This window comes from Hemitrygon akajei, chromosome 6, assembly GCF_048418815.1.
Source record: "Hemitrygon akajei chromosome 6, sHemAka1.3, whole genome shotgun sequence".
Lineage (NCBI taxonomy): Eukaryota > Metazoa > Chordata > Chondrichthyes > Myliobatiformes > Dasyatidae > Hemitrygon > Hemitrygon akajei.
In genome coordinates, this window is record NC_133129.1 from 128,875,465 (window position 1) to 128,890,531 (window position 15,067).

At 38.7% G+C, this 15,067-nt stretch overlaps 1 protein-coding gene across 3 annotated transcripts in view; it reads left to right on the forward strand.

The window, feature by feature from the left end:
* slc25a22a (solute carrier family 25 member 22a) overlaps positions 1-15,067 on the forward strand; it is a 142,954-nt gene that overhangs the window by 95,434 nt on the left and 32,453 nt on the right. For 2 of the 3 annotated variants that reach the window (XM_073049236.1, XM_073049237.1), the window contains one exon: positions 6,824-6,914. In XM_073049236.1, the coding sequence (XP_072905337.1) occupies positions 6,824-6,914 (91 nt within the window). Of the gene's footprint in view, positions 1-1,491; positions 1,511-6,823; positions 6,915-15,067 lie in introns of those variants that run through there. The other variant, XM_073049238.1, reaches the window with a different exon arrangement.

The window sequence follows — 15,067 nt, forward strand, 5'->3', positions numbered from 1 at the left end:
AAAGATTTTTCTTGCAATTTCTCAAGCCTTTTCCTTCAATTTAATGCCATTTTTACTGTCTTCTGTAGGCCATGGTTGGGCAACTAGCAGTTCATTGCTGTAGGTACTCAGAAATCCTGTGAGAGGAAAGAACCCAAAGAAAATGTGCAGTTGGATGTAGGAATAAGTAGGAATGAACAGTCCGACTTTAAAAATATATCAACAAGAAAGTAGGCATAATAATGAACTATTTGTAATTAAATTTCCTTGGGAAATGAAACTCTACAAAAGAGTAGGCTGCAGGCAGAGCACTTGGACAACAGCATTGTTGTGTTTGATTTGAGCTTTATGGAATTTTTTTGGCTTCCTGCACACTCAGTTGCCATTGACACTCCGGGAGGAATTCAATGCCCTTTTCAACAATGGTGCAAGCAAAGCAGCAAATCTATGTTTGCTTTCTATTGAATAAGCTGTGATTTATCCAATACTTTTCAACAAAGCTGCTCCAAATTAATATTTATCCTGAATATTTGAGGCATCTTGGGTAAAATTTATGGAAAATGCAGTTTTTGTCTTTGTGTCAATGATATTTGTAGAACTAAAATCATGTAATATGAATGTCAGGTTCGCAACCTGAATGGCACATGTGTTTTAGACTTCAATTTGGTACTAGCTCACAAATTTCCATTCTGATTTTATTTGTACTGTAGGCATCAGCTGGTTATTTTTTAATTGGAAGTAGTCTGGAGCTTATTGTTTCTCTATAAATTGGAATATGGAAAAGTAATAGAGCGCTCAGAATTAAAGCAAAATACTGAAGTTCTTGCAGTGACTATGTAATCAGATGTAATTTAATAGTGAACTAAATGTTCACATTTATGAATAAGTGTGTGTAGTTGGTCTTGAAGCCACTGGCTTATGCTGGGTTCAGTTTCAAAGAAGCTGATAATTAAAGTGAGCTTCCTTATCCCCACATTGGTAGATACTTTGGCTAAGACCACATCACTCTTGGGCTCATTCCTCTTGAGAAAATGAATTCTTGGACATCACTTTCTAATGGTGATCACTCAATTACATTTAAGGTGACTGATTTTTCCCCTCCCCACTACTACTCTAACCATTCTGGCACTATTTGTCTTAGAACTTCTGTCCCTTCCCTTTGCCTGGACTAAAATCAGCTAATTCAGAAAGAATTGTTAAGTCTGAGCCATCTTGATTTCTGTTTCTTGATGCCTCATAGGTATTGACATGTCCTATCAAGGTATCTTTACCAAAAAGAACACGTTGCAATTTAATTATCAAAATCCCCTTCAGGTTGAAATGAACTCTGAAGCCAGTTACTGTTTAAGCATTGGTTAAAAGAGTTTAGTTTTTAGTCAAGATATTGGAAGGTGTTTGTGTATTTCTGTCTAAAATATGAGTATGCAGTTGCAAAGAAAGCCTTCAATTGTAGATGTGAAAACACTTTATTTGTTTTTTTTCAGAGTACGAGAAAATGTGGGCACTCAAAAGACCAGTGCCACTTTTAATGGTATGGTAAATGCATAAGCTGAAAGAACATGTTGCAATTGGGAAGAAATGTATTGCTGAATAAATGCCTTTTGTATAAACTGGTGAAGGGACATTTGAAGCAAAGCTCCTTTTCTTACTAACTGGTGTTTTGCATGAAACTTCATTTTTTTTCCTTTTAAGTTGATGGTCTAAATGCTTCGACTTGTTTAAAATCTTTGAATTAAGTTTTTGCATTTAAAATAAATTGTTCTACTCCTGAACATTTGGACCATAACATTGGCATAGGTTTTTACTGTTTTTTTTATTCAACGCATATGGGTAATGAAAACAGATTGTATTTGTTGCCCACTCCTTGTCCTGTCAAGGTGATGGGCTTCTCCTTGTACCGCTGCAGTCCTTGTAGTGAGGGTACACCCATGGTTAAGTTAGATGGCCAATTGGTGGATATTCAACCAATAGCATTCAAGGAACTTCAGCACAGGTTGAGTGCCCCTTATCCAAAATACTTGGGGTTGGAATGATTTTGAATTTTTTTGAGTTTTGGAATATATCGTAAAATAGCTTGGGATTGTCATTATTTTCAACTCTGAATTTACTTGCCACAGGTAAGCAGTCTTAGTCTTACACTTGTTCATCGCACGTGTACTTAACAATAAACATTATTCTGTACCATTAATGTAATGAACATATAATGTGTGCAGGCTAACAAAAGCAGCACAGTGGTATCGGGAGAATACCTGAATCAGCTGTTGGAACAACTACAAACGACAGGCTTTCACTCTCCACCCACGAAGCTATGTTTTGATTAAAAGGTTACAGTACACTGTATTTGTATATTACTCCTGTAGGTTTTGTGTAAGATATAAAAACAATCAGTGTTGTAGACTTGCTCTGGTGTTAGATTTACAGCAGCGACCATCTTGGCAAACTCATCAATTAATTTCTCTGCCGCTTCGTGATCAGCTTTAAAAATTTAATGTCATGCCTTTTTCGTAAATTGGCTGAGCATTCACAATTAGCTTCAATTTTCAGTTTGATGGATGATTGTTTCATGATCATCATACCATTAAGCAGCATTTGTACATACTGACACTCACAAATCCGTATTTTCAATATACCATTGAGAACTTTGTTTTTCACTTTATGCGGTGTTTTTCTATTTTTCGTTAACTTCTGTTCATTATTTATGAGGCCACTTCTCAGAACTATCAGTGGTGCACAGAGACCTGCATATTGCATGGGAACCTTCCCTACGCCGTGTGGAATTTTCCATTTCTGACTTCATTTCAGCACTCAAAATACATTTCTGAGGTTTTTCGATTTTGGATTAGGGATACTCAACCTATCTGTGTCCCTGTCAGGATGGTTGGATCTCACTTAGAGTTCCACTCCAAGAGTTAACAACAATTGGAATTAATGAACTATTGAAACATTGGCACATTTAGTTTAAAGACAGCCCTTGCAGAATATTTCCATTTTCTTCGGAAACTGCAGAACCACTAATTTACCATTTTGTTTCCTTCCGTTTAACAAAACAAAATAGAAAAATATGTTACATATTTGAGTGTTATGAAGAAAACAGTGTGGTTTAAGAACTTTTGGAAAGCTTGGTCTTGAATAACATGCACTAATACAGTGTAACTGATCATATGACATAGGTTAATTTATGTCAGTATGCAAACTCTTTCAGTGTCTTTCTACTTTACCCTGTCTCATGTGGCCAGTTTAAAACCTGGCTTTGAAGGTTGCCTTGTAGTTGGATTAGTTGCTTGAATATCTGTTTCTCCCTAACTCCCTCCCTCTTCGCTCTTGGAACTGAGAGAAAAGTGTGCACAAGAGTCTGCAGCCTCAATCATGTGAAGGTGGTTTAGCCTTTATTTCTTTGCTGCAGAGCCAGTGGAAGAACTCAGTAACCCTGGAAATTAATCCTGTGTTTCATAACTCCATTCGGGCCACAGGAGGATCAACATAATTTACAACATCTACATTATCCATCAAAAAAACAGCTGCTTGTCAAATACAACTGAAGTCAATAGGAGCCAATGTGAATTTACAGTTGTAAAATCTGGTTAGAGGAGTGAAATTGATTGCGGAAACTGTGACCTCCACATGCAGCTATCCGCTCCTGTCCAGGAGTACTGTGTGAGACTGCAGATTTTGCTCCCATGTGTACAATGCTGAGAAAAGCCCAACAGCCAGTGCACATTTGTGAGTAACTTACTTGGTATAGAGGATTCCTCCTGTGGAGGATTACATGCCCTCCAATCCTTCTATTGTGTTATTGTACAGTGAGAATAAACTGCAGAGTAAAACTCTGGTAATCCTTTGTTTGGAAATAATTTGGCTCACTGGGTATTGGTTCTCGTAATCCCTTTAAAAACATTGAGGGCCCTTGTTTCTGTGTTCCCTTTAAACTTGCCAGTTTTACTGAAAAATGTATGATACTAAAATGTAACGTTTTACCAAAAAAAAGAGTTGAAAGTGTGTTGGAAGAACATCCAGTAGTTCTGAAAATCTACTTGTCTGGAACCTCCACAGCTGTGAGTGTGCCTAATGAATGAAGTTTTGGTATACTTTTGAAAATTAAATGCTTTCTGTAATGACATTGACCCTAAAAAGTGCTGACTATATTTTTAAAATTGATTCCACAAGAGGCACTTGTTTTCAGGCTTGCAATATAGATCTCAGTTCCCAGGTGGTATGACTGAGTGGACTGCTGGCCACTTAACAGGCAGGTATGAGTCAATTAGTACTTTGGACAGGAGTTTTCCTTCCCAAAAAGAAACCTGTGAAACATTTGAGCTTTTCTATCAAGCCTGACAGCTCCATGGTAACCTGTACTCATTCCATTTAATTTTGTATTTATTTTTCAGCTCTATTTTTTAAAAATTCTGCCACAGTAAGATTTAAACTTGTGCTCTTTGGATTATAACTCAATTTAATATTAGTAGTTCCTGCACTGACCTGCTGGAGGCTTTCAATGTATTAAGAAAAAATCAAAGTTGTGGTGCATTTTATATTCTGTGCATTTTTGTCTCTGTGTATGATTTTCTTTGAGAAAATTCAAATTACATTCACCTTCCGTGAGTTACGTATTCTTAATGCTTTTGAGCCAGATTTTCAAGGCACTGGCTGTGCAGTGTGCATCAGAGATTGCTTCATCCTCCAAGCTTGATGAAATGTCCGGGTTCACAATGGGCAGGAGCCCTAACCTGCACTTGGCATGTAACCAATTGAATGCTGCACAGTGTGGGTTCTGGTGGTGTAGTGTTGCAGCAACAACGCTCCTTCCCTTGTGGTGCTGGGGATATGCATCACTCTGTTTGAGTCTCTTTGAACTTCGGTTAAACAGCAGATAACAACCAAACACTGAGTCTGGCCTTTTTTCATCCTGGACTATCTCCCTTAATAGGAGCCATTGCATCCCATGCAGATGGTGAGTGGGAGTTGGGTGCCTAATGCACTGAGGATATGAAATGCATGGGGATACACTGCCAGCACACCATTGTGCCTGTCTTTTTATCCCTACCTTTAGATTTACAATGATGACCTCTGCAAGCTACCTGTCTTACTCCCATGGCTATGAACTCTGCAAATCTTGAGAAGTTAAAAATGCGCAGTCTGAAACATCGTCACTTAAGTGGAAAATCAAATGTTATCTCCAAAATAAAGTTGTGTGTATTTTAGAAGCTGATCAGAGGCCTCAGTAGCAATATAAGTTTGCTTTTTTCTTTTTTGCTTATTTTGATCCCCATGTGTTCTAATTCTTCACAATTTGCGCAATGTGTCTCCTGCCTTCCAAGGCCTTGGTCATCCGGCCAGCGCTCATTGTTGGAGCTTCTTCAGAATGAAGTGCCAGGGAGAAAGTGTCCTTGGAGTGATAATTGCAGGGTTGCCTCTCGTCTCAAATGACGCTGCCTGTCACTTCTTGAAGCAGCAGTGCTGTGGGGGCACCTTTGCTGGTCATTTTTGATGAATTTTATTTTCCTGATTTTTTTTTTAGCAGACTTTCTGGTCATAAAGTCATAGTGGATCAGTTCCTGTCACTGCAACGTTATCTCTTAGCCAAAGTCAACAGCACCAGCAAGGAGAGGAGTAGGCTAACCCAAGTAATAAGTGCATTTACAAAGCTCTACAAAGTATGAACAGAAAGCTGACTAGTAAGCAACTGTTATGATATCACAAACGATGCAAGGAGATGGGGCAGAATTGATTAGATTTTACTGGTGCTTTTCTCCCTGTTAGATTGAGACCCCATTGTAGTTGAAGTGATTTGCTTTTGTACTTGAAAAGCAGCCAGTTCCAGGTTTGCTGTTTCTCCATTGGCTACATTTGGCAATCCTTGGAGAAGGATTTCAAAGGGGAATTTTACCTTTGCTTGCTGTTCCTCTATGTGCGTGTCTAACTGCACATTAGCAAAGGGGCCAGCTGAAGCCAATGTACTAGTTTATTATGGGGGTCAGTAGTGATACATGCACACGCAGTGTCCCTGATCTGATTGGAGCTACTGAGTTTTTAAAAAAATTCTTTATTGTATACATCAGAGTCATCGGAAAGAACGGCACAGAAATAGGCCATTTGGCCCATCTCGTCCATGCCGGACCAATTTAAACTGCCTACTCCCATAGACCTGCACCGAGACCATAGCCCTCCATACTCCTAACATCCATGGACCTACCCAAACTTCTCTTAAATGTTGAAATTGAGCTCGCATGTTACCACTTGTGCTGGCAGCTCATTTCACACTCTCACAGCTCTCTGAGTGAAGAAGTTTGAACATGTGAAGCACTTAGAATTTTAACAATTAAATATACATTGGCATTCTAACATTGTTCTAATTGCAGCCTTTTAACATTAATATCCCATCTAAGTGGGTGCTCCAAAATATGTTTGCTGGTTAGTGTTGTGCTGGCATGCAGTCCTCTGAGCAGAAAGAAGCAGGGTATACAGTAACATATTGAAATAATGAAGCATAATTGGCTGCATGTCCTCAGCAAAACATTTAGCCCACATAAGAACTGCAGTCTCTTTCAAAGCTTTCCATTACTAACCTTACATGGTGCTCATGCTATCTCTAATCTCACTGTGTGCTGCCTTCAGTTGTTTTAATGTAAGATTTGAAAGCTGTCATTGTGAAGACATATCTGAATTAATTTTGCTTCATAATAATAGTGCACACGCAACTCTTGTATTTGCTTTCTAGCTTTGAACTGTTAAAAGTTGAAGATTTGGAAATAGATAACTTTTCATAACTGGAAATGATTTCCCTGTGTTTTTTTTCTCTCTTCCCACCCACCCCACCTGTATTCATCCCCACTCTACATCATTCAAGGTGCTGCTGTGAATCTTACCCTAGTTACACCTGAAAAGGCCATCAAGCTCGCTGCAAATGACTTCTTCCGTCATATGCTGTCCAAAGATGGGTGAGTGGAAGTTACTTCTGACAAATTGGGCTAAATATGAAGGTATAAGGGGAGAAGAAGCTATCTTTTACGTGAAGTTTAACCAAGTATAGGAGAAAAAACTTGATACTGTTGCCTGCTTCAGAACTTGTAGAATATTTTGGTTGTGCAACACAATTGCAAATGTGGCTATAAAGATGCCGATTGTAGAACCGTTGCAGATTGTAGAACTTGCTTGAGATCTGTGAAAGTATAATGTAACCGTTTGTTTTAATGTTGAAAAAAAAACTTGACATGCATCTTCTCATCGATATAAAATTTCACCAGAACATCATGCTAACTTGACTGAGCCACTCTAATTCACTTAAAGACTTCCTACCTTAGTACACATTTCAGCACTTTAAGCCTCCTCTTTGTATGAAGCCATATTTGACTAATGTATCCTTCTGTGTGCAAGATTCACCCAAGATTTAATCCTTTGATACAGTGTTTAGAAAGTTGCATTTGCCTTCCTTAAATATGTTCAAAGATACAATTCAGATGGGATAGCAACACACACAAAATGCTGGAGGAACTCAGCAGGCCAGGCAGCATCAATGGAAAAGAATATAGTTGACTGTACTCTTTCCCATAGATGCTGCCTGGCCTGCTGACTTCCTCCAGCATTTTGTGTGTGTTGCTTGGATTTCTAGCATCTGCAGATTTGCTCTTGTCTGGAATTCAGATGGTATATTTTAGTTTCTAATCATTTCAGCTTGTGTTGGCTTTGATGTAGAAACTAAACAAAAAGAACAAAAAACAAGATAAAAATAAAATTGCAGCCCTTCAAGTATATCAAAAGTCTCTTAGTCTCTTTAAATGATTTTAGTTTGGAGCAAGGATTTTCCTTTCTAGTGCTGGCATCTCGGTCTGGTTAGAACTCCAAAAGTAAAAGCATTGCCCGTTGCAACAATGCTGCAAGTTATTGTTTTTTAAAACTTAAGATTTTTTGCATTCAGTGTTTCCAGTGCACTATTAGATTTTCCTATCAAAAATTGTGTGTTAATTAAAATATAATAAAATGCTGAATATTTATTGTTTACAATTTACCATTCATTTGCCAGGTCAATCTTTGATGGTAATTTTAATTTTAACCTTGCAGACAGTCAGTCATTTGCAGCTCTACCTGTCTCAGATCCCTGCAGAGAAGCCAGCAGATGCTCCCACGCATAATTACTGTATATAGATCATGGCTAATTCCAATATATGACCAGGGGATTAGAGATCCAGAATAACACCACAAAGCAGTCTCTCTCAGAATCTGTTTTGTCTGGTCCTGTTCCCCTCACCTTCTCTTTCCCTCTTGGCCTCATTTCCCTTGCCCTCTGTGTCACTTTTTAAAATTCAACACAAAAGAAATTGTGATACTTAAATTTCACTCACTCTGAAAGCAACCTTTGCTGAAAGTTATTGCAACCAAATATTACTGATTATCAGCTTTTGAAGCAGAGGGAAGAAGTACCTGTGATCTTGTTTGAGCTCACATATTCAGCACATTGTAGACATCACATTTGCTGTTTCCATATGACGGAAAAGACTGAAAAGACGGAAAATAATGATGGTGATTTTGGCAAAATAGATAGCATTGGACCATGCCTGCTTAATTTGTTTTTAATTACTTGTATCATTTTAGAAGTAGGACTATCAATTTCAGAACATTTAGATGAAATAGTTCATATTTCCTGAATTAATTTTCCTTTGCCATTTAAAAGAAGTAGGAGATGCATAAGGCAGGTTGGGCTCACATAAATAGAAGCTGCCAGTCTGTCATAATGTGACTGGTGTCTGAAGAAACAAACCTCACCTTGTGCTGTGCAAGCATTAACAGCAGGCTGATGTCTCAGTTCAATTTAGTGAAATGCATTAATTATTTATACATTTATATTTATGCAGTTTAATTTTAAGGCAGAAAAATTCCACTCATAATGTATATTTATAAACCTCAAGTAATGTCCCTCTGTCCCTCTGTCAGAAGCAGGACCCTCCATTGGTTTTAAACAGTACCTGGATGAGTCCTTGAACACGAGTTACAGAACTGTTGACCTGGTGCTTTAAATTGAGATTGGGTTTGTAGTTCTGTTTCAGTCAATGCACAAGCAATGAGCTGATTAGCCTCATTCTGTATCATAAATTATCTGTGATTATGTTCTGTAACTGTAGCAGTTCAAGAGCAAATTTTGAGTAGGTTCTCAAAGGCCCTTAGGAATGGGCAAAAAATCTGGCCTTCCTGTTGATGCTCTCATCACTGAAAATAAATGGGAGGAAAATTAAAAATCTGATTACATTGCATTTTGGCAGCTCTTCTCCCCCCACGGTATTTTGGCAACTCTCCCTAGCAGTCTGAAGGTGCGGAAGTGGTGGTATGTATAAAGTAATTAGAAATGCCCTTGAGTTGTTGGCCTTTGAATCAAAGGGATTAGAATCTAAAAGGAAGAAATTAAACAGAGGTTTGCTCAAATGGTTTATATGAGATCTATAGTATATTTAAAATTCAATAGAGTAAATGTCAAGAAATTACTTTGAAGGGGAACAAGAACTGAAAAGCAGAATTTAAAATTTAAATCAAGCCTTTTAATCTTAAAGTTGGTGGAAATACATTTTCATGCAAACAAAAGTGGAGATCTGGAGCCAAAAAAAACAAAATAGTTCAAAGAACTCAGTGAGATAAGCAGTATCTGTGGAGGCAAAGGGACAGCCGATGGCTTGGGTCAAGACCCTTTTGCTCCAGGTTACAGCATTTACAGTCTCTTGTCAGAAAATCTGGAAAGCCCTTCTGTTGAAATTTTGAAATGTTGAGATTTTTTTGTGACATTACATTGTGGTGAACTACATATACCTGTCTGGACACGCCCCCCTGCTAACTGCTCCTGTGGCTCCTCCCACTGACTTTGGCTCCTCCCACAGGCCCCGGTATAAAGGCGATTGGGGCCTGAGCCCTGCCCTCAGTCTCCAGGATGTAGCATGGTGGTCAATTGCTGCTTGTTCTTTCTTCCAGTCAATAAAAGCCAATATCTCCCCTCACGTCTCGGAGAGTTATTGATGGTGCATCAGACATTGATGCACTTAATCAATGCAGGTTTATGGAGTAGTGATTAGTGAGCTTATTGAATGGTCTCTCGGTTTTGAAGAGATCAGTGGCTGATTCTTATGTTAACATCTTGCTCCTTATTAGTAGGCTTTCTTTTAGTCAAGTCTGCTTTTAAACAGAACTGTCTGTATCACTGCAGTGACATTCTCACAAGCATATTCGGTGAGCAGTAGCTGTCTATCCAAACTGCTTTCCCACCTTTTGCTCCACATTTGATTGAACTGAGCTATTTGAAGCACCCTCTTTTTCCAAGGCAAACTTCAAACTTCAGGAAAAATACTGGAGTAACACATTACCCAGGAAGTCATCTCAACAGTCCAGTACAGGGTTCCCAACATTTTATACCATGGAGCAATGTCATGAAGCAGGGTTTCTATGGACCCTAGTACCTTACAGTTGATCCTACACATAGGCTATTTTATTTTGCATCTGTTTCTGGACTGTTTGGGCTTGAAAGAAGCCAAGTCCATAGAAACAGATGTTGTGCTTCAGTCTCAGATCTTGATTTGTATTTTTATCAAATCTTTCTGGTGACAGCAAAGTCCATCTGATGGGATGTCACTATAAAGTACCATTGTTATTGAATTGAAAATACAAAGCATTTAGTGTTATGGTGTTGTGCATCAAAAGAATTTGAGATTGCATAATTGTGTTGTAAACCCATGCATATGTCAGGAGTGATGGATGTTAAAAATGGGGGGGGGGGGAATGGAAAAATGCGATTAGTTTTATGGCATCAATAGATATATAACTGAAGGGAGATGTAAAGTATCTCTGAAACCACCGTCAATGATTTTACACTATAATAATAAAGTCAAGATCTAAATTTCCCTACATTGGAAGAACCTGCAGTGACCAGATAATAATCCTTAAATTCGGGAAAAAAAGCTATTCATATTACTATCTAACAAATAGGTACTTTTCTTTGTAGCAGGAGAAAGGCACAGTAAGTGGCTACATGCCAAGATCATAGCAACGAATGCAAGTGATCATACATGGATTGGCTTTAGTGTTAGAAGAGTAACAAGCAAGCTGAACCAATCTGCTTTACTAGTTTGGCTGATGTTAGCTGACAAGCCATTAGCACCTCCACATGCTTTTGCAAGATTCAAGTTTATTTATCACGTGTACATGAAAGCGTACAGCGAACTGCGTCATTGACCTTAACAACCAACACACCAAAGGGTGTGCTTGATGGCAGGCTGCAAGTGTTGGCACACATTTCACTCTCAACATAGCATGCCCACAAAGCTCAGCACAACAACACAGGACGCAACAAACAACAACAACAAAACGAGCCCCTCTTCCTACCTCCCACCCACGTACACGCACAATTCTCTAACCACAAAACAGTCTACATTTTTCGGCCCCCAGCCTCCGTAATGAAATCGGTCTGTGGATGTCCCATGTCCACATTACTGCCCTTCAAATGCAGTGTGGAAGCAAGAATTAAGATGCCATCCTGTCTTCTAATTCCTTAAATTTCCCCAGATCCTGTCCTTCAAGCCCTTTTTTGACCTCTACCTCTCCTCTCTGTCCCCAAAACCATCCACACAAACCCCAAAGGTCACTGCTCAAGGTTTGAACTACGGTAGTTCAGTCAGGATCTGTGCCTGTCTTTTTCTCAGTACCCAATAACTCTTTCCAGACAGGTGGGTTTAGTAGATACTAGTGTGACATTAAGTAGCTATAAGGATCGTTCTCAACCATGAGTGCTTATTGACACAATAGCTTTCCTACATGTACAATAGCAGCTGAAGGAAATCCACCTTTCATGTTGACAGATTCGGGTTTTCTTTTGCAGGAGAGAGGATGTTGCATTAATTATTTTCCGATGATACAAATAGCCATGCAGTGTCAGATTCTGGATGTCATCAGAGAACAAGCTAGGCATTAATTAACGTTAGCTGAATGCCTCCTGCCGCTTATTTAGAAGTACACCAGCTTTTTGCTCGAAGCTGCAGTGATGCATAAATCCTCTTCTGAAATTGTATCCAGATTAGCGTATAAAAGGAGAAACTGAGTCAGCTTTTAATGTCCCTGGTGATTCTTAGTACGCTGCATATTGCATGTAATGATCTTGTTATTCACTACGTGAGTTTGTGAAGCATTTAACAGAAATAAGGAGATGGTGACGGAATAAAGTCACAAAGCCTGCCTGCCTTTCCATGATGTGAATTAAAAATAAATTGTGTGGTTTCCTTTCTCTTGGTTCCTTTTTGAAAGAGGTCAAACAGGCACACACAAAGTTTAGAAGATTTGAAACACTAAATCATCAACTTCACTTGCTGAGCTTGGCCAACACTCCCCAAAAATAAGATAGTGGAAAAAAACACCCCTTCCATGGAAAAACACATTATTATATTTGCTGTAGTTAGTAGTACTGGAAAAAAGGATAACTTACTTGTGGGAAATTCTGAAGGCTTCCTATCCACTGTTTGAGTTGATTAGTGTATTTATAAACTATATTGTTATAGTTTGGTGTTGTCCTCTGTGGAACTACACTGTTATTTCAAGCATCAGGAGAAGATGATAAATTATTTTTTTCTTGTTCAGCCACTGCTGTTAATCCATTGGGACCAAACCCAGTTTCCTGTTTCTAATCCCTATTTCTCATTTGCTGATGACGCAGCTATTGTTGGCAGGATTTCAGATGGTGACAAGGTGGTATATAGAAGTGAGCTAGATCATCTGGTTGAGTGGTGTCACAACAATATTGCACTCAATGTCAGAAAGAACAAGGAATTGATTGTGATCTTTGGGAAGGGGAAGTCATGGGAACACACACCAGTCCTCATCAAGGGATCAGCAGTGGAAAGGGTGAGCAGTTTCAGGTTCCTGGGTGTTAACATCTCTGAAGATCCATCCTGGGCCCAATATATTGATGCAATTACAAAGAAAACATAACAGCAGCTATATTTCATTAGTAGTTTGAATACACTTGATATGTCACCAAAGACTCTCGCGGATTTCTGCAGATGTACCATGGAGAGCATTCTAACTAGTTGCATCACCAACTGGTATGGAGGGTCCATTGCACAGAATTGGAGAAAGCTGCAGAATAGTGTAAACTCAGCCAGCTCCATCATGGGCACTAGCCTCCCCAGCATTGAGGGCATCTTTGGAAGGCAATGCCTCAAAAAGGACCCCCATCACCCAGGACGTGCCCTCTTCTCATTGCTACCATCTAGGAGGAGATGCAAGATCCTGAAGACATACTCAACATCTTATGAACAGCTTCTTGCCCTCTGTCAGATTTCAGAAATGGCATTAAGAAGAGGGACGCCTCACGTCTTAATAAGCTGGTAAGGAAGGCGGGCTCTGTCGTGGGCAAAGTACTGGAGAGTTTAACATTGGTAGCTGAGCGAAGGGCGCTGAGTAGGCTACGGTCAATTATGGATAACTCTGAACATCCTCTACATAGCACCATCCAGAGACAGAGAAGCAGTTTCAGCGACAGGTTACTATCGATACAATGCTCCTCAGACAGGATGAAGAGGTCAATACTCCCCAATGCCATTAGGCTTTACAATTCTACCGCCAGGACTTAAGAACTTTTTAAAAGCTATTATTAATGCTTTTTGAGATAGTGATTTAGATGCATATCATATTTTTTACTGAGTTAAGTATTGTATGTAATTAGTTTTGCTACAACAAGTGTATGGGACATTGGAAAAAAAGTTGAATTTCCCCATGGGGATGAATAAAGTATCTATCTATCTATCTATCTATCTATGAACCCTTGTACATTCTCACTTTTCCATTTTTTGCTCTCTTTTTGCATTACTTATTTAATTGTTTTGTATGTATCTCCTATTGCAATGTATAATTTTTATTGTATGTATTGCAATGTGCTGCTGCCACAAAATATACTGGTGATATTAAACCTGATTCTGAGTTTATTGAGGAATACTGAAGAACATCCCAGGATCAAGACACCTTGCCTAAAAATGAAGTTGAGGAGACAATCTAGTGGATCTGAAACAAGGAACATGCAGTGGAGCTAAGTGATCCCATAACAAATAGGCTGAGTCAAAGCCCAGCAGTTGTACAACATGCTTGAATAATAATGAACAATGAAATATTTAAAGGGGAGAGGAAATGCCAAGAGCATTCCTGTTCTCTCTGTTTCTGGAGTCTGTCACTTGAGGGCCAGAGCAAGTATGGTACATTTTCAGCCAATTTCAGTTAGACTGATAGCAAAGTTGTCAAAACATGCAATATTCAAAATTTTAGAATTAAACAATCAGAAAACATAATTAAATTCAAACTATTTAAGTGTAATATGATTTAATTAGTAATATAATATTATTGATATTTTATAAACAAGTGAAAGCACCTAAAAATGTTCAATTCATTAAGACACTTCAACATAACAAATTATGCAATAATACAAAATAAAAAACAATACAATAAAACAAATGAGAACACAAATTAAAACTTGTTTCCTCAGAGCCATTCTCTTCTGTTCAAGTGAATGAGATATGTTTCCAAGTTCCCACAGGATGTGGTAGGGAATTATCCGAGATTTGTACTCTTGCTATCAGGCCACATGGGAAGTCGACTCTTAGGCAGTGCCCTGCGATCAAGATAACTTGCCTACATTTTGTTGCTTTAGAAGTATCTGACAAGGCCAAAGTGGGATCTGCAAACTCTTCCACATCCACTCTGATTAAACAAAGTCTTGTTTCACATGTGCCCATTAAGCTTTCCTCAACTCACCGTAAACCTTTGCTCTTTAATATTTGACATTTACACCTTAGGAAAATGACTGTCTACCATGTATTTCTAGGCCTCTCATAATTTTATATACTTCTGTCATGTCACCTCCAGCTTCTGATGCTCCAGAGAGAACAATCAAGGTTTGTCCATCCCCTCCTTATAGTCAATACACATCAATCTAGGCAACATCCTAGTTTGTGATAGGCCTGATGTGATTATCAATCCTTGCAAAATTTAAAGTTGTACTTGGGGTCAAAAGAGACTTCCGACTGTAGTTTTACCTAACAATCCTCTTCTCAGCTCAGTTTTGCAGTCAAACTTTTAG